Source organism: Sceloporus undulatus, chromosome 7, assembly GCF_019175285.1.
Source record: "Sceloporus undulatus isolate JIND9_A2432 ecotype Alabama chromosome 7, SceUnd_v1.1, whole genome shotgun sequence".
Classification (NCBI taxonomy): Eukaryota; Metazoa; Chordata; class Lepidosauria; order Squamata; family Phrynosomatidae; genus Sceloporus; species Sceloporus undulatus.
The window spans coordinates 8941454-8966421 of NC_056528.1; the positions used below are offsets into that span (position 1 = coordinate 8941454).

The following is a 24968-nucleotide window of genomic DNA, read 5'->3' on the forward strand; positions in this document are numbered from 1 at the left end:
TAAAAGAGAATGATAGATAGATAGATAGATGATAGATAGATAGATAGATAGATAGATAGATAGATAGATAGATTTTTTTGTACATTGAAGAAGAAGAGAAGGAGGAAGAAGAAGTGAGAAAGAAGTAAAAGGAAGACAAGAGGAAGAAAGAGAAAGAAGGAGGAGGAAAGAGAGTGAAGTGGAGTTTTCTTAATGGCAAATGGTGTCTGTTTATCTTTAGCATGAACTTGCCTACTTATATTATTATTATCATCATCATCATCATCATCATCATCATCATCATCATCATCATTTATAGAGCGCTGTAAAGTTTGCCCAGCGCTATACATAATAAGGGTCAAATAAAATAACGAAGGAAAAACATAAGAATAAAAACCTGCCAAGCGGTGTCCGATCTAAAACGACAGCATGACATGATTAAAATATCTCTGAAATAATAACTAACTAGTATACAATAAACAACAACAACAACAAAATAAGCAGCAGATTAATAACCAGTGATTTCGAATGGCTCTCTAAAAAAGGTTGTCTTCAATTCAGCCTCAAAATTAGCATAGTTTTATACTTCCATATAAATTGGTTTCGTTTTGTGACAGTCGCAAAATGGCGATGGCGTGCGGCAATGCGACTGGTCATTTGTGAGCCTCGAAGGAGCTGCAGGTCTGGATGGGAAATACTATAGGAGTTGGGAACAGGCATTTTCTCTTAACATGTGATTTTAACCTAAAGGCTTGGCAGCTAGATTATTGTGGGTCAGTCCCTTGTCTTCTTTCATGCCAAAGCTTTTGGTCAGTTTACCTTAATTCTCCTCTGACTATTTTGAGGTCGGAGTCCTTCTGGTCCACAAGGTTGCTCATCTCAAAGAGCTTCTCCTGGAGCTGGAGGATCTCTTGGCCTTGGCTGTGGACGAGGCTTTGCTTTTGCTCCAGCTCCATTTTCTGCTTTTCGCTGAGTTCTCCTGAGCAAAGAGAAGTCCTAAATGGCGGTGGAGTATTTGCAGTTTACCTGCGATTTTGTGGAACGCCTCATGCATTGGGTTTTCAAACTGCAATGCAGATAAATCGGTACGCAATCCGAACCGATGGATCGATTCGGCAGCGGAGCGTGGCTCCTGCTGCATTTGCCCCGATTGCATTCACGAACGAACTGATTCAAAACAATTCGGTTCCAGCCGGCCGAAGGGGAAATGTGAATAGATTCTGATCTGCTTGCGGTCTGCACTTGCGCAGATTTCGTTTATTGAAAAAGAAGCAGGGGGAAAAATCAGCATCAAAAAGATGTGGGTTAAATGAGTCTGGAGCATGGCTTCAGCAATTTGGATTAAGTGGGAACCAGCGCCGTTTGAACTGGTTTGAGCCGAATCGGGATCCGGTTTAAAAGGTAGCGAGAATGAAGCACCAATGTTCTGAAATCAGAACAAACACCAGATCTTTGGGGGATGCTTTTACAGATTACCCTGAATGCACTTTTTCAAAGAAACTTGCTTTCCGTTAAGGAACTTTTAAGGTCATTTTGGAGAAATGAGGACGGCTGTCAAGTTTTGGGATGCTTAACCGACAATAATGCAATGCAGCGATGCATCCCCTCCTTGACACTATCTTCTTTTTCTGTTCGGAAAGGCAATCCTCTCCCTACAGCCTTCAGCTCTCATAGAATCATAGAATCGTAGAGTTGGAAGAGACCCCAAGGGCCATCCAGTCCAACCCCATTCTGCCATGCAGGAACTCTCAATCAAAGCATCCCCATTGGCAGATGGCCATCCAGCCTCTGTTTAAAGACCTCCAAGGAAGGAGACTCCACTATAATCTCAGAGGAAGGAGTGAGTTCCACTGCCGAAAAGCCCTTACTCTCAGGACGTTCCTCCTAATGTTGAGCTGGAATCAATATCCTCAGTCATGCTAGATGCGGATAATGGGACCTGAAGTCCAACACATCTGGACAGTGCTTACTTGAGCAAGGCTGCTCTAAAGTTTTAGGGGGCTAATGGGTATATTACAACTACAGTGTGCCTGTGTTATACACTGGAAGGAAGAAAACAATGGCGCACGCTCCCGTGGCATGCACCCCATGCCCCGCCGCTGCACAACCATGGGCACAGGCCCCATTCATTTGAATGGGGCTTGAGCATCTGCATTTTTTCTCTTATGCAGGGGTCTGGAATGGATCCCCCGTGAAAGGGACGACTGCATATCTTGCATTCCCTATGCTTTCGGAAGTATACGCGGCTCTCCTGTTGCCAACTTTATCCTCACAACAATCTTGCGTGGTAGGCCTTGCTAAGACAACGATGGCCCCAAAGTCACCAAGTGAGCTTTGTGGTTCAATGAACCTAGATCTCCCAAGTCCAGTGGGGTCTCCTTCCTCGGAGGTCTTTAAACAGAGCCTGGATAGACATCTATTGAGGATGCTTTGATAGAGAGTTCCTGCATGGCAGGATGGGGTTGGACTGGATGGCCCTTAGGGTCTCTTCCAACTCTATGATTTTGATGACTCTAAGTCCCACTCCAATACTCCAACCGTACAACTGAAATCACAAACCGATTGCGTCGGAGACCCTGGCTCTGGCTTCGGAGAGCTCCTTCTTCAGTTCCGCCATGACAGCCTCGCTGGACAAGACTTTCTGTCTGGCGGCTCTGAGTTCTTCCCTGGAGCGAGACCAAAAAAGAAACGTGTCGTCGCTCAAGTGCATTTTGGTAACAGCCTGATACCTCTTCCATTTCTGCAAAGCAGGGTGATGACAAAACGTTGGTGGTGGGTGAGAGAGCAAATAACTGCTTACCTCCAGAAACTGTGGGACTCTTCCGGGGAAATGGTTTCTTGCAAACAGGCAGGCAAGGATCTGCAAGACTTCCTCTGCATTTCTAGGAGGAAAAAGGAAACATACCCAAGAAAGCCAAAAATGAACACGGAGACGACTTGCTACTCAAAAATTCTGAGAAATTTGGGAAGGCGGTCTGTCAATAGTTTCATTTAAATCATTCTTTAACCAGTGAACCATTTAGCTTAAACGGATAAGAATGTTCTACCAGTCAACAGATTAAAACGCTTTAATAACTGGTCTTAATACGAACACTCTGGAACATCCAAGCACTCCTTAAGCAAGCCATCTAGAGACAGGGTTTGGGCAAAGTCCTGGGGCTCTGAAACAGGCAGAACGAGGAAAACGGAGAAAGGAAAAATGTCTTTTCCAACACGATGGCTTCTATGACAAACACCCCATGGATGCATCGTCCGAAATAGGAAACCTTTTGACCCAGGGGACTATTCTAAATTTGAGAAGGGACTTAGGTGCAAGCAAAATAAAGCCCAACATTCGCACATGGAGAGAGAAACCCCAGAGGTGAAAGCAGGATTCAGAAAAGGAAGGGGCACTAGGGACCACGTTGCAAACATGCGACGGCAAACAGAGCGCACCAAAGAATTAAAAAGAAAAAGAATCAGCATGTGTTTTATAGACTACAGCAAAAGCATTTAATTATATAGATTGTAAACACCAGTGATGTCCAAACTCTGGTCCTCCAGGTGTTTTGGACTTCAGCTCCCAGAAGCCTCAGCCACGTTGGCCAATGGCCTGGGATGCTGGGAGCTTAAGTCCAACACACTTGGAAGGCCAGAGTTTGGCCATCACTGGTATAGACCTATCTGTCTTCTTGACTGACCTTCTATTTGCTTCTGAAGGTTCCCGTTTTCTTCCTTGGACTTCTTTGCGTGCCGGGCAGCTTCCACATATTTGCTTTCCAAATCCACGATTGTCCTGGAGTGTTGCTTGACTTGTTCCTTGTATTCGGACGTCTCCTCCTGATGCTTCCGCTTCTGCGCCTCGTTCTCTTTCTCCAGGCTTTCCAGGCGTTTCTCGCAGACCATTAACTTCTCTTCCACCAGAGTCTGGAAAACGCAGAAACAGGTTGATCCACAGGTGAGGAAACTCCCTTGAACCAAAAGGGATCCAAGCAATAAAGTCTCAGGTTCAGTCACCATTACATCCAGTGTTTAAAAAAGGACCAGGTACGAGGTAAAAAGGAAGATCTCTCTAGTCTAAGGAGTTGATCACACGAGACGGATCCCATGCAGAACCCTGATTTAAAGTGATTTAAAGAAAGCGGGTTGTTTTTCACATGACGTTTGGGGTTAAACCGAACAGAGATTAGAAATAACCCGCAAAAGCAGGTAGTTTTCCAGACAACATTGGCGTCAATGAGAAATAACGCGACGTTTATCCAAACGCAAAGTCGACAAAACCTGTTCCTTTTTACGTTTGGAAACTTCCCGAAAGTAAAAAGGAGTGTGTTTTGTCGACTTTGTGTTCGGATTAATGTCGCGTTATTTCTCATTGATGCCAACGTGGTCTGAAAAACTACCTGCAAAAGCGGATTTTAAAATCTCATTTCTGCACAGGGTTTAACCAATAATAGGTGTGCCTTAGGGCCACCGTACGTCGGAAATGACTTGAAGGCACACAACAATGACAACAATGTGCACACTGACTGTGTACAGGAGGGGAAAAACAGAAATCAAGGATCAGATCGCAAGGTGAATCTGCACAATGAGAACAAATTTATAAAGCCTAGTTCCAAATGCTGGACATTAAATTGCTCTCTCCAGATACAGCCAGCCCTCCTTATCCATGAATTCAAGCATCTATGGCTTGAAGATACTCAAAAAATATACGAATCCCAACAAGCCAACCTTGATTTTGCCACTTTATAAAAGGGATATCATTTTAGTATGCCATTGTATATAATGGGACTTGAGCGCCCATGGATTTTGGTATTCACAGGGGATCCTGGAACCAAACCCCAGCGGATACCAAGGGATGATAATAATAATAATAATAATAATAATAATAATAATAATAATAATAATAATAATAATAATAATGATACTCTTTGAATATAATGGGACTTGAGCAGCCATGGATTTTGGTATCCATGGAGTCCTGGAACCAAACCCAAGTGCTCACTAAGGGCCCACTGTATTTCCTTCTTGACCTTCTTGGATCTGAAACCTTTCTACATCCAGTACTTAGGTTAAATGGGAGGTATGAAGCCATAACCCACATCTCTCCATCACTGCAACCTGCCAAAAATCTCATTCCTATAGGTTTCCCTCCTGGCGGTCACTCTCTTTCCGGTTCGGATTTGGGCAATGGGCTTCCAGCTGAAGATCCCTTGCACCGAGTCCCTTTCTGCCTTCCCTTAACACTTACCTTTCTCCTCTCTGCCGCTTCTAGGCTCTCCAGAGTCTCTGTTACTCTGGCATTGGCAGCTGCCTCCGATTTTGCTTTCTCTTCTAGCGCCTACAGTGAAAAATATACAAGAGATCATTAGAAAGAGCCAAGACATAAACCAGGAAATCATTCTTTAAAGTCTGGGCGTTGTTTGTCAGACGCGTTGGCGTGAAAGAGAAATGGCGTGAAAACAACCCGAACGGAAAGCGCCTTTGTACTTTCGGAATTTAGCCAAAGTTAAAAGGAGCTGGTTTTGACGACTTTGCGCTTGGGTCATTTCTCTTTCATGCAAACGTCACCCGAAAAACATCCTGCAAATGCAGTTTTATCCAACTTTCTGTTCAGGTTAACCCTGAACGTTGTCTGAAAAACAACCCTCAAATGCGGGTTGCTTTCAGTTTAAATTTACTTTCTGCACAGGATTCATCCCATGTGATAAAATCCTTTCTCTCTTTCACCCCAAGCTTGTCGCAGATGTATTTCCATGCTGTGCCCAAAGCTCAAACATAGTTTACACAGAATAACCAATCTTTGGATTTCCAAGGCAGAATATATTACATAGTGATGGTGAACCTTTTACAGACTGAGCGCCCAAACTGCAACCCAGACCCCACTTATTTATTGCAAAGTGCCACGTCTCTCTGGCTTTCTAGCAAGAAACTCTGTGTTAGGGTGACAGCATGTGTGCCCACAGAGAGGGCTCTGAGTGGCACCTCTGGCACGTGTGCCATAGGTTCGCCACCACTGATATATTAGCTGCAACATAATGGTCTGAGTGTTGGACTAGGACTTCAGGAGATCAGGGTTCAAATCCCGGCTCAGCCATGAAGATCCTTTGGGTGACTTTGAACAAATCACACTTTCTCAGCTTCAGAAGATGGCAATGGCAAGCCTCCTCTGAATAAATCATGCCAGGATAACCCTGACAGAAGGTTGCTCTGAGCTGGAGTCAACCCACAGAACAACAAATATATTAGTTGCGCATTTCTGCATGGTGCATGTGCATTGGATGGGTCAGATAGCCCTTGCAGTTCCTTCTAACTCTGCGATTCTATCATTCTGTGACAAATTAAGATGTAAGCTGCTTCTAAACTTGTTATGCCTTCCAGATGTCTTTAAACAAGTCTGGGGCATGTGTACCATTCACAAGAAAATGCACAGCCCTATGACCAGACATCTTGAACGATCCCTGCATTTTCAATTCTGTGAGTGGACACATATACATTATCCAAGTCTCAAACCATAGTTTTTCAGTAGTAATTCAGAAGACAAACACTCAGAAGACGCAAGCCATACTTTGCCAAGACACATGTAACAGCAGAGCATGGATGTGCATGGTTGTTCAGTGGCTAGCGTTTTGGGCAAGGGCTACGAAATAGCCTTTGGGGTCTCTTCCAACTAGGATTCTGTGATAGGAGACACCTGCACATCTCTACACACCTCTGACAGTTGCTTTGCTCGCGTCTCCAAATCTTCGACCCTTTTCTTTTCTTCACCAATGGCCTCCTTCCATTTTGCTTCTTCCAGGGCAGCCATTCCCTCCAGAACCTGGGAAAGAGTTAAAGCCCCAGTTTAATGGCTTCTTTATGGTGGTGATTCATATGCAGGTCTCAAATGTTGTCCCATCCTAAGACAAGATGTTGAAGCACAAAAAAGGCACGTCCCTCCGACCTTTCTGTGCTCCTTCTCAACTTCCAGATCTTCCCTCTCTTTGCCCTGAAATTCCTCCTCGAGTTTTTCTTGCAGCTCCTTCAGCCGTTCCTGGAGCATCGTATCCTGAGAGTCTTTGGCCATTTTTAGCTGGTCCTATGGAGAAAGATCCAAACCGTCAGACTGAGTTGGGAGTTTCTATCTGGGACAACAGAGCATTTAAAAATAAATCATATTATTATTTTTATTATTATGGCCTGTTACAGACTGCCAAAATAAAGCTGCTTTGGGTCTCTTTGGAGGTATGCTGTTTAAATGATGCATGCATCCAAAGAATCCGGAAGCTGCACCAAAGCTGCACTCCAGTGCTTAGGAATCGAGTGTGACTTTGGCGCAACCTCTGGACTCTTAGGACCCATGCGTCATTTAAAGAGCATACCTCCAAAAAGACTAGAAGCAGCTTTATTTTGGCTGTCTGTAACAGGCCTATATTCATCCAAAGGAAGATTTTATTTTTTTACCTGTAACGTCTGAAGTTGGCCCATAGTGTTACAATGGAGGTCCCGCAGCTGCTTCATATAAGAGGGCATTCCTGCCAAAGGAATGAGAAGAACGGTGAGGACCAAGTTCATTTTGCTCCTGGAATGCAACTGCGTTACAAGAAAACCCAATACGTTTCCATTTACGGCAGTCCGGCAATGACCCCAGGCCAAAAAGGAACAGCGCAAAGCAATGTGCGGACAGCTGGGACACTTGTATATTGTCCTTGTTGTGTGTGGCTTCCAGTTGTTTCTGGCTTTAAGGCAATACCGGTTGGCTCCCCCAGATCCAGAAGTCGAAAGCCTGAAATATTTCTGAGGGTTCGGTGTACACCAAATTTGTTTCATGCACAAAATTATTCTATCAAATTACAGGTGATGTGTGTAAGGTGTGTATGAAACATGAATGAATTTTGTGTTTAGAGTTGGGCCTCATCTCCAAGATATCGTGTGTGTGTGTGTGTGTGTGTGTGTGTGTGTGTGTGTGTGTATACTGTGTGTGTGTATGTGGTATGTGTGTGTGTGTGTGTGTGTGTGTGTGTGTGAGGAATTTCTCTTAATTTTGAATGAAAAGAAAGTGGGGCCAGAACGCATTTACATGAATTTGCTAGTTCAGCGAATTTAAGTGAACTCAAATTGTGTTTGCACTGACTTCCTATTGCCCCAAAATAGCTTGCCATTGCCCAAAATTGCGTGTGATCACCTCTCAATAACATGAAACCCCAGGATTGCATTCGGATTGACTTCCCATTGCCTGAAATTGCATGTGGTACTCTATCATGCAATAACATTAAACCCCATGATTGCGCTCGGATTGCCATTGGATTATACTTCCAATTTCCCTTGTCTGATAAACTCCTTAGTTTCCCATAGTCTTAAGTCCAACATTCATGCTTCATGTTGCTCCAAGGGGGAACCCATTCTGGGTTTTAGTCTAAACTTTGAAAAGCTGTCCAAGGTGTTAGACCTATCTGAGGTCCATAATACATATTCTGTCGAAGGCGAGTCATTTGGAAATCATTCCTCAAGCATCCTGAAGACAGATCCCTAGAGATTTCTAGAAAACAATTCTAAGCATCTCATCAAGTTAAAAACCAGTCAAGGGCAAGCTTATGGTCGGAGGACCTTTTCCAGAGCCGGATCCATCCAGACCCACGTCTCGAAGGAGACCTTCCGTTGCATCCACCCAGTTCAGCAAAGTGTCCAGGATTTTGGCGACCGCGGCTTGGACATCTGAAACCGGTGGCACCAGGAAGGTATTTTGAAGACCGGAGATCTCCTTCCTCAAGCTATTGCTGCAATAGGGAGTTTGCAAGAAGTCCTGAGAAAGAAAATACGTAATAATAATAATAATAATAATAATAATAATAATAATAATATAGATCTGTGCCGAAAAGAACTTGAGACTAAAAGTTTCACCAGGACACACACATATAAGCTTTGGTTATAAGGCATCCGAAAGTGCAGAATGTATGTTCGTTTATTAAAACATGAATCCTGGCACCTGAAACCGGTCCAGTGCCTTCTTCAGCGTCGCCACGTTTTCCGACATTTCCTCCATTTCGGATTCATTGACGTGCATTTCTTCCCTCAGCTCCATCTCCTTCTGGCAATACTCCACGTTGGCCGCTTGGATTTGCTGTATCTTCTCCATAATCTGACGCAGGGTTTAAAGAAAGCATAAAACAGCTGTTACGTCTTTTCAGCCTGAACTTTTCCCAGCCAAAATAAGAAAGAAAGGTGATGAGTTCCTTCTCTTGGAAGCCTTAATAAACAGCAACTGACTTTATAGATAGGAATCAGGGCCCCAGACCCATTTTTCTTGGACTTCTGCATTCTTCTGCATATTGTTTTTTGGCTTTCCATGTGGCCCCCAGTGAACCTCAGAGGCGGAAAACTAGCCACTGAATGTCCTAAAGTTGCCCATCTTTGACCAAAATCAAAATCAGATTCATTTTTCCTTTTCTGGCCAAATTCAAAGACACATCTTTGTTATATTTATTTAATCTATATGCTGTTTTCCTCCCAAATTGGACCCAAGATGGCTCACAAAGGACTCCCTTCCCAAGCCACTTGACTAAAAACCCTATACAGTCGCCCCTCTTAACTCTTGAATATGTGCGGAGGGGAGACCTCTGCTATTTGCAATGGTGCATGCATCCGGCAGCGCACCCCATTCAAGCCTATGGGTCTTGAATAAGCGCAAGCCTCCATTTTCGCGGAGAGGCGGAACACATCCCCCAAGAAAACGGAGGGTCAACTGTATTCAGGCCAGACAAACTGGCGACACACAACCATCCTCCCTTTGTCATGTTTGTAGCTGTGAGATGAACGATACAACAGACCCGTCCTTCGCTCTTGGCCATTGGGTGGCCATTGGGTGGTAAGATATTGTGACCCGCACCAACACCATCGCAATTGTGCTTCAACAAAAGGCAGATGTTGCAAAGAGACCAAGATCTCACCTCTTGGTCCGTCACTGACTTCTCCGGAAGTTGGAAAAACAGTATTTCAGCGATTTGGTTTCTAAAGCCCTGCGCCTGACGTCAGTAAAAAAGAATGAAAAAGGAACAACGGTCAAATTTAATGCACAGAGGCGACTTCCAAGCCTTGCAGAAATGCAGAGGGATGGAAAGGCACCCCTCGATGTATAAATATTTGAACTCAATATAATTGAGATATATACTTTATGGATGCAACACATGGTCAACTTGTAACTTGCGAAGCATGCAGTGAAATTAAACATTAAAATTAAATTAAATTCAAATGAAACGGCGATCCCACTGACCCTACCTGTGTTGCTGCCCGGTCCATGTCCGACTTCATGAGGCGCTCCCTGCGTCCCATTTCTTGCAACTGCTGTGCTTTCCTCTCGCACTCGTCTCTCAGCTCCCCTTCAGCCTGAAACAGAGAAAGAATGGGCCTAGCAAGGCTGGTCCAAAGCATGGCAGGAGTAGCAACGGCAGTGGTGCACCCACTATATTTGACATCATTTCTTAATGCTGCTCTCTTCTCTTCCAACAGCTTTTTCCAGGTCTGTGAATAGGAAAGGGAGGTGACTTGCTTTTCTGCCCAGCAGACCCCGAGACTGGAAAAGCAGCACACCGGATGATGCCCTCCTCTGAAGCGTCGCCTAAGGCGGTCTGTGCCCCGCACCCACCGAATGATGCCCCTGAGCAATTTCAGTCCTTGCTTATCTCATTCTCCCATGTCAGACTGGAACATTTCAGAAGTTTTCATTTTGCTTTCAAGCTCCCCTTTAATGGTCCTTAATGGAGACGACTTCTTGCTCGCAGCCTCATGCAGCATCCTAGGATCATAGCGTTGGAAGAGACCACAAGGGACATCCAGTCCAACCCCATTCTGCCATGCAGGAACTCTCAGTCAAAGCATCCTAGACAGATGGCCAACTCTGTTTAAAGACCTCCAAAGAAAGAGACTCCAATACTTTCTAAAGAAGTGTGTTCCATTATCAAAAAGCCCTTACTGTCAGGAAGTTCCTCCTAATGTTGAGGTGGAATCTCTTTTCCTGGAGCTTGCATCCATTGCTCCATTGGGTCCCAGTCTCTGGAGCAGCAGAAAACAAGCTTGCTCCCTCCTCAACATGACATCCCTCCAAGTATTTAAACAGGGCTCTCATATCACCTCTTAACCTTCTCTTCTCCAGGCTAAACACCCGCAGCTCCCGTAGTCGTTCCTCATAGGGCTTCATGGTTTCCAGACCCTTCACCATTTTAGGCCCTTATCAGATGAGTGTGGAACTGGGGGTTTTGCGCACTGGGTGGTTCGAATTCACGTTATTTCACACAATACCATCATACCAACATTCGAATGGCCCAATCCGCACTCACGTGAATGCGTGAGCTGCCGAACTGAATGCGTACTGGCTCCTCTTTTTGGAGCGTGTTGGCCAGTGCGCTGATAAGGGGATTGGCGATATCCTGGATTGGGGCTCAGTGCGAATGGGTCTGGTGTGACTACCCAGTCCTGAATTTCATCGCAAGACCCCCAGATTCCAATTTTTACTTCCGGTGGGTCTTTCCTCTTGCCCGGTTTCATGGAAGCGGGGGGGGGGGGGGCGTTTCCAGCGGCCTCCTCCTCCTCCTCCCGGCTTGAGAGGCATCCTGCTGCCATCCCAGGCAGGGAAGAGGCACGGGGCAACGGGAATCGCCGGTTCTAGGCAGCCTCCTCCTCCTCCTCCCGGCTTGGGAACCAGCCTAGGCTGCCTCTCAAGCCGGGAGGAGGAGGAGGAGGCCGTTGGAACGGCGGCGATTGCCGCGATTCTAGCGGCCCTGTGCCTGTTCCCTGCCTGGGATGCAGCCCAGGCTGGATCCCAAGCCGGGAGGAGGAGGAGGAACTCTTAATCAAAGCATCCCCATTGACTTAGATGACCATCCAGCCTCTTTGACAGCCGCTGGAACTGATCCTCCCCCCCCCCCAGAATAAATACAGACACACTCACACACACACACGTAGAACCGGGCATTGCTAATTTGTTGCAAGGGAAGGTCATGGTAACGTTAAAACCAAGCAGGAATGTAGAGAGGAAACAGTAACGGGCACGTTGTATCGCGATTGTTAATGTGCATGAGCTGGCTCTCCAGCTGTTTACCGGGCTGTCATGACGTGACCTCCCCTTTCACCCCGGAAGCGTTTAAGGTCGCAACCCATGCAGGGCACCACTGAGCATGTGCGAGGCGGCTGATACGAATCGGCCAATCCTCATGTTGAGCACCGGTGTGACAAAACATTCTGCACTTCGCGCGAATGCGGATTGGCCAATTTGAATCCTGCCAATGCGGAAGGACTCCCAGGTATGACAGTACTTTGCGAAATAACGCGAATTCGAATCGCCCAGTGCAGAAGACCCCCAGTTCCACACTCATCTGATAAGGGCCTTTTAGTCTCCCTCCTTTGGACACATAGCTCCAGTTTCTCAGTGTCCTTTTTGAATTGTGGGGCCAGAGCTGGACACAGTATTATTCCAGGTGAGAAGACGGCAGGGTGTCGGAGGCTGATGCAGGTAGCACAACTTGGGATCCAGCAGTGGGCTGCCAGGTGCAAACCCACCCTTAGCTCTATGCAATGACCTGGGAGACTGTAGGCAGCCCAGATCAGTGGGCTGCAATGGGATCTGTTCCTCTGTTGATGTTTATCTTTTTGTCTTTTAATGGATCTGTTTGAATGCGTTCCTGATTCTGCGCACACTCACCCCTCCACATTTGCGGCTTTGACTTTTGTAGCTTTGATTATTCACCAATATTATTAAGACGTTCTCTCTAGGAATCTCTAGGTCCTCCACCGCAACTCTATATTCAGCTTTAACCAAAAGTCGTACTGAAGGACCTAGAGATTCCTAGAGAGAACCCTCCACTTTGTAGCTTCTCCAGTGCAACTCCGTGGTCAATGTCTGGCAGATGTTGTTCACAGAGTGGCATTGGAGGACCTAGAGATTCCTAGAGAGGTGCTATCTCAGGTGCAAAACATAGCCTTTTTGTTATCTGTGGTTTTCCCACATTCACGGGGGTCTGTGTCCCTAACCCCAGTGAATGTGGAGGGATGCGTGTAACCGCTTAACGGTATTTTAATAAGAATTTTAACCAGTACTGGGGGGACAGGCAGGGTATAAATGAATTAATAAATGGATGATGATGATGATCATCCAGAGAACCTTAAGAGTAGGATGGGAGCACAAGGGCCATCTATTCCAACCTGTCATACAGGAAAACACAACTAAAGCATCCTTGAAAGATGTCCCATCCAACTTCTGTTAAAAGACCTCCAGAGATGCAGAGTCCTCCATATTCTGAGTCAAGCCTGTTGGACAGATCTTACAGCAGAGACAAAGAAAGTCTCTAAACCAAGTGACAAGACTATCTAACCATACCATGCAATGTTGATCTCTGTATTTCCATTCATTTGGGCTTATTTTGCCATCTAGCGGTCAGCCAGAAGAGTGACCAAAGACCCCATTTTGGAAGAAAAGGGTTATTTACCTTTGTTTTTTCGGCCAGTTGGTTGGCCAAAGTGTCTTGTTCCGCTCGGCACTTTTTCATGTCATCTTCGGACCTCCGCACTTGCAGTTCCAGCTCAGCAACGTGCTGCGAAAGGGGAAGAAATCAGGATAAGTCGTGGGAAACTACACTGACCCTTATTCCGGGGTAAGGTTAGTATGTGAGAAATATAGGCAGAGATCCTCTGGGTTAGAAGCGATAAGAAACTCTAACTACCTCCTACAGACCAAAACCTCCATCTTGTGCCAAGTCGTTGGAGTTTATCACACTGGGGCTGATTTCGGCATTAAAGAGAGATTAAAGCGAGTTTAAAGCAGCCCGCAAATGAAGTGGAAATGGCGAGTAACTGCGCGAATGGTTATCACACGCACTGGCACAAATGAAGTGATATGCTTCGTCGCTGAAATCCCAAAAGTAAAAAGATGCACGTTAATCAGTGACCACATCAATGGGGGGTTTTGCGCAACATCGCCTGAAATCGTTTCGTGTAATGATGCAATTTTTCGGGGATATTAACGGGGTCAACTCCTGCTCTCCGTCATGTGATAAACTCCACGGTCATGGTCCCATTTCTATTTAAATAGTATTGAAACCGTACCCAATTCCTGAGCACTCCTAGCGGAAAGCCATAGATGTGAGATCTAAGAGGAGTGCACTGAAGAAAGGAATGGGAGGCTTCAATATGTTTGGAGAAACCCCAAAATTTGCAGAAATATAAGTAAGTGTTGTTATTTTTGGGAAGAAAAAGGAAAATCTAACCTCCCAAATAATCCCAGTGACGTCTGAGCATGTTAAGAAGCCACGGAAAGTTGTTAAATAGATGTTTATCCATCAAATGGAATTAGATTTATGGATATTATTAATGGAACGGCTTGCCGAAACTCCGAATAGGACCACGGCAACGTTGTGTTGCAGATCACACTTACATTATGTATTCATGGCACAAAAGGCAAAGTTGCCAAATGTTGGCTCAGAAGTCGGGGCTGCGCATACACATTAGTGCGGCAAACAGAAGGCTAACTCACATTCTCATAGGCATTTACTTCTCTCTCCCTGAGTTCACGCTTGGTTTCCTCTTTAATTCTAGAGCACTGCAACAAACACGGATGAAGGAAAACGTGATCAACTGATACATATATCCCCAACTGAGCATGCATTGGCACCTTACTATCACTTTCACAGACTAAGAACAAGGTCACATTTCACAATAAAAAGACCACTAAAGACAAAATAGAAAAAGGAAGTAAAATCTAGTCCACGCGTTCGTACCAACATAAAGACAAATAAAAACAACTTTACAAAACATCGCCGCTGAATGAAGCGCAATGGTGAAACGGACCCCAAAGGTCAGCTAATAAACACCAAAGTCAGTCTGTCCTTGGAGGAAAGCCATCATTTAAGGGGAAAAGAAACCTGTTTGTCACTTATATGGTTGGTTTCGAACACACATTTCATTCGATGTTCTATGGCTTGCAAATCCATTTCCGCATACAGTTTCCTACCGCTTGCAGCTGATCCAAAAAGCCTTTGCACCTGAATGTTTGCATGCATTCACGTCATAGCTTGGACTTTCTGGACTACAACTCCCAGAATCCCCCAGCAAACAAACCCATGGCCATGCTGCGTGGGGATTCTGGGTGCTGCGGTCAAAAAGTACACCTAAGACATCTTTTTATCATAGTTCCACCCCTGCATTTTTTTAAAAACCATAGTTCCATCCCTGCATTATTTATTTTATAACTAATAAGAAGAAATAAGATCCATTGGACTCTGCACAAACTGCATCATTAGAGCAGTATATGATGTACGGCTACACACTTTATTAAAAGAGTACGACAGAAATCTGGCATTGCATTAGCATTTTATTTAATGTAAGTATCTCTCTGAGAATGAATAATCAAATCCCACTTATCCAGGAAATCAGAACTGAAATGAAAATTGATCCTTTCCAAACATATTAAATTCCAACCTATTGGGAATATCATCGGTTACGCTGTTTCCTCATTTACCGAGTAGAAATTTCAATTACACTGACACCCTCGACGGGTTTAATTCTCTAAATTACAGCCTATATGTTAATTTCATGGCTCCGCTTAAGCGACCGGCATTTTCTTTCCATGGATCTAACCTATCCTTTGAAAACTATCAAACAGCGTCTCCCATACTTTCAAGCTGCGGAAAGGGTGGTCTGGATTGGGGATAAGTTAGCTAAGTATCTTGTGTGGCAAGGCTTTATCTATCAATTGGATTCCCTGGTTGGGAAAGAACATGAGATTTCGGTTCCAATGGAGGACAGATCTCTACAGACAAATAAGAGCAAGGTCAGGCATTACTTGTAGCAATGCATGCTCTTGAAAGGAGAACTCCCATCAGCCACAGTCCAGGACCGAGAGAACTACTTTTCATAGAATCATAGTGTTCTGGGATCTGTAGTTTGGGGAGGCACTCAAGCTCTCTGGCAAAGAATCATTGGGGTTGTTCACTTAGTTCTTTGAATGAAGAGATTCATGTCTCAGCGCCGATTCAGAACTGATTCGGTCTTCTCACTATGGTTTTAGGTTACCGAATCTCTTAGTGGCATTTTAACCCCGTTGCTGATCCCATCTGACCACTGTGTCGATTTAAAATGGAGGTACCTCCATTTCCAGGAATGGCGCAGTGCCATCCGAATCGATTCGGCAGCGTGGTCGCACTCCCAGAGATGCAGATCGATGCGGCTCTTAAAAAGAACCACTAAGGGATCCGCTGTCAAATGCATCAGTTTGAAGCGTTCACTATCCCAGCTGCTATTGGGAAAAGGCGACATGCTCACCTGGGCAGAAATGTGGGCAAGCTGGCTGTCTTTCTCCCTGTTCTCTCTCCTTAATTTCTCACCCTCCATTTTCAGCTGCTGGATCTTCTGGTCCTTCCAGGTCATGTCTTTTTGCAAACTGGTCACCAGCCCTGCGGGGAAAGACAACACAAAACTTAGAAGGGTACATATGAACAAAATGGAAAGAAGGGAAACTTTCTTGTACCGATGTTTTAAGGGAGGACAACGAAGAGGAGGAGAAGGAATACGAGCATTTTTGGCAAAAACAGGGGTGGAAAAAAATGATTGTGGATAAAACTGGGAACTCACTATTGATTTAAACCAGTGGTTCTCAACCTTTGGCTCTCCTCATGTTTTGGACTTCAACTCCCAGAAGTCCCAGCCAGCTTGCCCAAATGATCAGGGATTCTGGGAGCTGAAGTCTAAAATGCCTGGAGGAGGAGGACCCAAGGTTGAGAACCACTGGTTTAAGTTTGCGTTCCCTTTGGATCCGGATGGAGCTTAATGGAAGGCTACCTGAGATAAGATGGCAATTAAAGGGGAACGATTTCCATAATCTCAGACACTCTTTTCCAAAATGGGTTCCCCTTGAGAAGTACTGGACTGCGACTCTCATCAGCCACAGACGGCACACTATTTTGCAAAGAGTCATAGGATTTTATCACATGGGACGGATCCTGTCGAGGCAGCTAACAACATTACAAACATTAACATACAATAAAATACAATGTCTCTGAACTCCACAAAAGTGGGTAGTTTTTCAGATGATGTTTGGGGTTAACTTGAACAGAAAACTCACAAAAGTGGGTTGTTTTTCAGACAACGCTAGCGTCAATGAGAATTAATGTGATTAACCTGAATGGAAACTAGACATCCGTTCCTTTTTTCCTTTTGGAAAATCCTGAAACTAAAAAGGGGTGGGTTTCGTCTACTTTCTGTTCGGGTTCATGTCACATTAACCCCGTTGTGTGTGAAAAACTACTTGCTTTTATGTGTTTCCCCACTCCCTTTTGTAAACATCCTGTTTCTGTACGGGATTTTTGCAGTTTGGACCCGTGTGATAAATGCTACAGAGTTGGAAGAGGCTACCAAAGGGACAAAAGGCAAATGGCCAATGCTGGAGGTGCGGAGCAATATAAGCAATGCCGTTGCAAAGCATACCGGTCGTAAGGGAATAGCTCTTCTTCAGCGTCTCCGTCTCTTGCTTCCAGTGTGCGATCTGTAAGTCTCGTTCGGAAAGGGAATGGTACATGACCTCACTGGTGTTCTTCTGCAAGGTTTTGATCTGGACCAAAAACAGAAACGTGGAAACAAAAGGTAAGCCCAGGTCGTTCGCACCAATTCGGATTCAGGTGCACATCGTCATTGCAAGGTACATATGGGCTTGATTTGCAAGTCTGACTGTTGGAAATGTTTCTCTCTGAGAAAACCCCATTGCGAGAAGGAAAATGGATTAATCACAAGGGGGGGAAGTGCCCATTCCCTATAACTGCTAAGTGTGATCCTGAACTCGGTGCCATCAGTATAATATTGTTAATTTAAGCCACCTCAATCCCACGGGTGAGGCGGCATGCAAATAAAATTTTATTATGATATTATTATTGTTGTTATTATTATTATTATCCTTGGGGAGCCTCACACCTGCTCCCTCAAGGCTTTAATCTCTTCCGCCTTTGCAGCCACTTCTTCTTCGAGGCCCAGCAGCTTCTGATGGAATTCGGCTTCTCTTTTAGGAGCAGCCGCTGCCAACTTCTCTGCCATGGCTGCAATCTCATTCTGAAGGTTAGCTATCAGCAGGTCTTTGCGGTTGCATTCACTTTCGAAGGCAGAGAGTCGGCCGATTTCGTTCCCCAGTTTCAGGATCATTTCGTCCTGCATTGAGAAACAAGAGTTGCTTGTGACATGTCACCATGTTTGTCCCCATGAAGGCTACCATTCTCCCCTCCCTCCCCCGAAAGTGGACTCTTGGGTTTCCTACAAAGCTCCAGGTTTCTTCTTCTAGTCATAAGAATATTGCAAGGTATTAAGTTTATATATATATATATATATTTACATGCCATAAATTTGCTCGCTGCGACACAGCAGCTTCCAAACCTTTGGAATTGTAATTCCCATCAGCCCCAGTCAGCATGGCCAGTGGTTAAGGCTGATGAGAGTTGTAGGCTGCAACATCTGAAAGATACCAGTTTCACTCCGAATCACTGCCAGAGATTGTTGCTGACCAGTTTGGAATCATTTTGTGGAAACGGAGAATGAGAAAGCCAGCATGGTAGTGGTCTGAGCATTGAATTATGATAGTTTTTTGTGGGTTTTTTGGGCAATGTGGCCATGTTCTAGAAGAGTTTATTCCTGACGTTTCGCCATCATCTGTGGTTGGCATCTTCAGAGAAGATGATGTCTCTTCAGGATATCTCATTCTTTGAAGATGCCAGCCAGAGATTCTGGCGAAACGTCAGGAAGAAACTCTTCCAGAACATGGCCACAGAGCCCGAAAAACCCACAAAAACTATGGATGCTGGCCATGGAAGCTTTCGACTTCATATTGAATTGCGACTCTGGAGAGCACAGTTCAAATCCCCGCTGAGCCTTGGAAACTCACTGAGTAAACTTGTGCCCTGCCTCTTTTCTGTGCAGAAAATGCCATTTTCTGTGCAAAACCAAACAAATCAAGTGAGTTTTTCACATGGAATAAATTCCAAACTGCCAAGAGTCTCATCTGGACAGTACTTTGTCACCAGCGTGTCCCAACCCTTGGAAAACCCATTTTACATCTGTTTGTTGTTCAAAATATAGTGCCAATATATGTCCAGATGGGCACCTCACCCTTTCCTTGAGAAGCGTGTCCCCTTGATGGACGTTGGTCAGGGGTCCAGTCGCACCTCCGTCCCCTGGAACAGAATGCAAGAACCAAACCACAATGTGGTCAAGGGAAAGCCTGACACTGAAACTGAGCAAGTGTTGCCAACATATCAGACGGAGGTACTGCATAGGAACAATGACATGAAATTACATACTGTATATACTCAACTATAGGTCAGCCTCATGTATAAGTCGAGGGCAAGTTTTGTAGCCAAAATAATGGAGTTTGATACGATCCGTGGATAAGCTGAGGATAAAAGGACGTTTAACAAGGGATATAAAAGACAAAGCGAAGGAAACAAATACCAGACACCACCATTTTCCTATTACTCAGGGTTTAAGAAAGGCCAGAAGCATAGCAGCAATGGAGGGAGTAGAGGGGGCTGGTGCTTCTTTTAGGTTCTCTAAGGATGGACTAAGCTCTTGCCATTTACTACTCAGAGAAGGGAGGTAGTTTCTATTTGGTAAGAGTTAAAATACAGTATGAACACTGACCCATGGATAAATCGACCGAGACTTTCTGGGTTGATTTTTGGACTAATATTTTTAGACGTATACGTGAGAATATACAGTAGTATTATTCCCAGGGGCTTTCGGGAAAGGAAAGGACAGCTCCTCCTTGGATCGCTGCATCAGAATGATAAAATTCTCAGTTTCAGACCAAGTAGTCCTGGCGTCATGAGCCTCTGAACCCACTTCGAAGGTGGTGCAAGAAAAAGATGGGCCGGTACCTCCGACAACCGCAGACGGCCTGGTGAAAGCATCAGGAGAGAAAGACGGCGACGCGATGGCTCTGCCCCAAGCATTGATGGGCTTCTTTCGGCGCGGCGGATGCGGAGAGGCCCCGCTGGAGACGTAGGACCAGCTGCGGCTCGTGGGCGGTGAAGACTGAGACGCAAGGCTTGGAAACTGCGATGGCGCTGTCACCGCTGGAGGACTTCTCGTCTCTGTCACTATCTGGAGCTGCCCTGGCCAGGCAAGGCGGCGACCCACCGGGGGATAGGAAACCTGCTGGGAAAAGGAAGGAGAAGGTTTATACACAACCGAATACAACCTCCCACAACTCAGGACGCTATGAGCTTTGCTAAGCTCTGAGTATTTTGCAGTCCATGAAGTCAGTGCTTCTGTGGAGAAAGGAAAGGATAGCTCAGACCCTGAATTCTGAAGCGAAAGTAGTGGATTTCTGGCCAACGCAGAATATCCACATTCTCTTAGTAAAATTAGTATAACCTCTTATTACAACTGATGGCCCAGGATCATTGACAGTGGCTGATACTCCTTCTGTCCTCTTTATTGCCCTATCCATACTCAAAAAGACTGTACAATATTGATGTGGATATTGCTAGGGATATATAGAAAAGCTATATTATAAAGCGAATGGATGATGCTTGCTTGCTTGACCAGGTCATATGAAAAGCAAATGTCAGGTCAGTGCGTAGACATGTGAAGTACTGTGTTAGCCAGAAATTGGTTGAAGGAAGGGATATGAAGTCGAAGGCTTTCATGGCCGGCATCCATAGTTTTTTGTGGGTTTTTCGGGCTATGTGGCCATGTTCTAGTAGAGTTTCTAGAAACGCTTTCTAGAGCGTTTGGGGTCACTCCCCTTTCCCATCTGTACGGTTTTGGTAAACTCTTAGACCATAAGCCTAAACTTCAACATCTACAAATAATGATGTGAGCATAGATCGGGGTTTGCAGGCTCTGGAAATGTTTCCCCCGCGAGTCTTCAGCTGAAGAAAACTTGTTTTCCTTTCCTACCATGGGCCTCGGTTTCCAGTTATTTGCACCCCATGTCTGCAACAATATGTACAGATATCCCTTTCTCGGTTTTACCCTGATAACATCCGCGAGATTGGTTAGATCCAAGAGGAGTCTGTGTGCTTTGTGGTTATAAATGTGGGATATGAACCCACGTTTCTCTGATTTGAGTCCAACACTCTTAAGCGCATCATGGTGCGCTGGCAGCAATTGCAATGCAGGGCTGCGGATGGAATGATTAACTTATGCAAACTGCTTCTACTTGGAATTCAGCGCACTGATTGCTCTCTGGGCATCGTGATAAAACCCCATGTTGCCTATGTTCAAAACTGGAATGCCAGAAAAGAAAAGTGTTCTGCCAGTGCCTTACCAAACTGACAATGCCGCCGTTACCTGAGGGGCATTGTCCAGCACCAGCTCAAAAGCGGCGCCATTGGGACCGAAGTGCAAGACGTCTCCCGGGCCGACTTTCACCGCCGCGTTCTGGATCTGGCAATCGTTCACAAAGGTCCCTTGGGCCGAGTTGAAATCCCGCAGGACGAAGCTGTTCTCTGCCTCGCTGAATTCGAGGGCTGCGTGGTGGTCTTCGATCCCTGCGGACTGAGAGTTACGGTCCAGGACCCAAAGCATCAAAACCGCCTGGAGCAAAGGTTTTACCATGCTTGGGGACTTAGCTCTTTGTAGGGGGACTTTCACGTGTGTCAAACAGAACGGAGCAGTTCTGCAATGTCCGTATTCACCTAGGAGCTGCTGTGAAAATTACTATGTAAAAGCAATGTGCCATGGCCCGCATTGGGCACCGATGTGCATCAGGGAGACGCTGGCTAAGAAGAGCCAGAACACATCAGAAGTGTTCAGAAGTGCCTGATGAACCATATTAGATGTGTCTGATGCACATCAGATGTGCCCAAAGAGCGTATTCGGTTAGTCTGGACTAAGCCTGTCCTATCTCTCCATCTCATTGTACTTCTCATAATAAAGATTAGCTTTCTGGCGTAAACAAGAATGCAGACCCGGCACGATTGCATTCCAGGGAAAGAAGCAAGCCCTTTGAAAAGCCTGAGATTCAAAAGGGACTTAAGTCCCCATATATATATGGATGCTGTGAAACCCATAATATTGTATTGGAAAGATGCAGTCGCAAGAGTCCTGTACTGAGGCACGGGTGGGATTGGATGGTCTTTAAGGTCCCTTCCAATTTTATGCCTCTCCAAGTAACCGCATACACACACACACACACACACACACACACAACCCATATAGAATTTTAGTGTATTTTAAAAACTATAGAGAGAATATATATACCGGTATATGTATATATGTATGTATGTACATAAGGATCTGCACAGACAGATTTCTTCTACTTCTCTATTAAATTTCATTCTTTAATTTCTGGAATTTTTAGTGTATTTTAAAAACTATAGAGAGAATATTATACACACACACACACACACACACACACACAGAGAGAGAGAGAGAGAGAGAGAGAGAGAGAGAGAGAGAGAGAGATCCACACATAATATATATATGTACATAAAGATCCCCGCAGACCTATTTCTTCTTCTTCTCTATTACATTTCATTCTTTAATTTCTGGAATTTTTAACGTATTTTAAAAACTACAGAGAAAATGTATAAGATAGATAGATAGATAGATAGATAGATAGACAGACAGACAGACAGACAGACAGATGGGGGTTCGTATACAGTTCCCCAATGACCAGCCACACTTATAAGCCCTAAAATAATAATAATAAAATAAAACATGTTGGCAATTCAGCGAAACTGACACAATAACCGAACTATTACAAACAGCGCAAGACTTTCGATGAGCAGCATATATATGAGCATATATTCCTATCATATATCATATATCAACCTTGAGGATAATGTCCGCATCTTCATGCCTTCCTATCAGGGTGATCTTTGGCCTCAGGGCCCAGATGCTGTCGGGACCCTTCAGAAAAGCCTTCATCGCTCCTTCGGTCTAAAAAAGAAAGAAGCAAGGTTAAGTCACAAAATGATGGCACAAAATATACCTTTTCAGTGGTTCCTAACCTTTGGTCCTCTAGATGTTTTGGACTCCATCTCCCAGAATTCCTGTCTGTTGGCCAAGCTGGCTGGGGCTTCTGGGAGTTGAAGTCCAAAACTCCTGGAGGACCAAAGTTTGGGCATAGCTAGTTCATAGCTGAACCATAGTTTAAAACGCTTCGCCTTAGGGTTGCCACAAGTCAGAAACGGCACAAAGGCAAACGGTGACAACAAGCCCTCGCTTCCATATATTCTAATGCTTATATTCCATATATGCTTAGATTGCATGCCTCTGGAAGCGCTGTGGGTTGGTTTGGTTGGCTTTATTTGCGTACACTACTATCCATATTAATGGCCCTATACAAATTACAGTATTATTATTATTATTATTATTATTTTATTTTCTTATATCCCACCTTTCTCCAACGTAGGGACTCAAGGCAGCGAACAACAAGTATAAAGCAACACAATTCAAAACGGTAGCAACAACAACTTCGTCCCAGATGTAGTGGCCCAAAGTGGCAAGTAATCTGGTGCCCAGTCATGCCCAGTGCCCTCTTTGCCCTTTCCAATACACACACACACACACACACATGCCCGGTCATGCCCAGTGCCCTCTTTGTCCTTTCCACTATATATATATACATACATACACTATACACACACACACACACACACACACACACACACAGTTACCTCTCCTGTTTCACAGGGGATCCATTCCGGACCCCCTTGCGAAAACGGACTTTCACTGGCTTGAATATAGGTGTCAGTATGCATTTTGCAATGGCATTATAGTTCATGGGACTTGAGCATCCATGGATTTTGTTATTTGCGGGGGATCTTGAAACCAAGCCCCAGAGGATAACAAGGGTCCACTGTATATATGTATGTGTGTATACATATATGTGTGTGTGTGTGTGTGTGAAAATCCCTTCCATTAAAGCAAAAAACACACCCGTCTTCGGAATTTGTGTAGCAAGCCCTGCTCTCAGGCGTTTTGCTAATGACAAAGTCAAAAGGAAGCAATTTTGGTCTGGATTTTCAACCCTGCCTCCCATTTCCTCCTTGGATATATATTTATATGAATTACCAGTTTGCTTTAGAGCGACACATTGCTATGCAAACAGTGAGTAAGAGGTAAGTAAGGGTTCTCAACTGCGGTTATTACAAGTGAAGTAGTCATCCTTTTTCAAAAAAGCACAACTTCAAATCCGATGGCAAAACCAGTTTTAAAGACAAAAGGCTATGCGTTCCTCTGGAGGAAGGATGGAGCTGTTCGATGTCTTTTGGGAGGTGCAACTAGAGAGGAAACTACGAGTTGCGTACTCAGCAACCGACCTTCGTGGAAATACTCCAAACTTATCCAGGAGTGATATCAAAATCCATCATTTTGGCCCCAAAACCTGCCCTCGACTTATACACGAGGTCGACTTACAGTCGATCAATAGATAAAGTAAATCGAACCTGCGCACAATCGGATCCGCAAAAGCTGAAACCGCGAGCACAGAGGGCCGACTGTGTTACCGTTAGGTTCAGGGATTGATGGGGAATTACGAGTTGGGATTAAACTGGTACAAATGATGCAGTAAATTAGTACCAAAAAAGCCAAATATGAATAAGGAATAAGGAAGGAGGAGGTCGATGTGGCGCTGATGGTGATGCCAGCCGTAGCGCAATGCAAAAATGCAACATTTCTGCAGTTGAAATGCACCCTCCAAAATCCTTTCCGCTGGAATTGCACGCCATTGGTGGAAGCGATGCTCTGCGCATGCTCAGGGGGAGACGGGATCTCTGGTGAGTGCCAGGGACTGAGCATTGGAGGCATGGGATCCTGGGGTTGAACCCTCATCCTCAACCCAACCTCCCAGGGGCCCCGACCCACCTCCCTTCCGGCCGAACCAACACCTCGGTCAGCTGCCTCGCCTCCGTCTCAGGCTTCTGGACATTGCTAGGCCAGGTGCGTTGCCATAGCGACCCCCCTTCCATGGCGACAGAACGGGACGAGAGAACCAGGGAAAGCCCCAGCGTTGCCGCGGCAACCAAACAAACCCAGGGCTAGGCCGCAGCCTCAGCTAG

The 24968-nt window shown here is 45.1% G+C and overlaps 1 protein-coding gene across 3 annotated transcripts; it reads right to left on the reverse strand.

The window, feature by feature from the left end:
• Nucleotides 1-109: 109 nt before the first annotated feature.
• Nucleotides 110-24905, reverse strand: FHAD1 (forkhead associated phosphopeptide binding domain 1). Of its 3 annotated transcripts, none has more exons than XM_042479815.1 (22): nt 24775-24905; nt 22738-22845; nt 21253-21459; nt 19833-20109; nt 19066-19130; nt 17884-18114; nt 17404-17527; nt 16243-16373; nt 14456-14521; nt 13413-13517; nt 10210-10317; nt 9882-9956; nt 8921-9073; nt 8542-8737; nt 7399-7469; nt 6899-7033; nt 6668-6775; nt 5207-5296; nt 3660-3885; nt 2780-2861; nt 2539-2645; nt 110-958 (listed from the first exon to the last, which is right to left on the reverse strand). In XM_042479815.1, the coding sequence occupies exons 2-22, from the start codon at nt 22831-22833 to the stop codon at nt 795-797; spliced, it is 2817 nt and encodes a 938-aa protein (XP_042335749.1). In that variant the 5' UTR covers nt 22834-22845; nt 24775-24905; the 3' UTR covers nt 110-794. The 3 variants fall into 3 exon arrangements, with proteins under 3 accessions (XP_042335749.1, XP_042335748.1, XP_042335747.1); XM_042479814.1 differs by having other exon boundaries at nt 19833-20112; XM_042479813.1 differs by having other exon boundaries at nt 19833-20112; nt 21253-21498.
• Between the last annotated feature and the right edge of the window lie 63 nt (nt 24906-24968).

Bases quoted from the DNA above. Each gene is read 5' to 3' on its own strand.
- FHAD1 (XM_042479813.1), bottom strand. From the start codon at position 22,833: ATGAAGGCTTTTCTGAAGGGTCCCGACAGCATCTGGGCCCTGAGGCCA. The intron at 2,862-3,659 runs GTCAGTCAAGAA...TTTTCCTCCTAG, and splicing joins CCTTCAGAAGCAAATAGAAG to AAATGCAGAGGAAGTCTTGC. The intron at 959-2,538 runs GTTTGTGATTTC...CTCTTTGCTCAG, and splicing joins CAGGGTCTCCGACGCAATCG to GAGAACTCAGCGAAAAGCAG.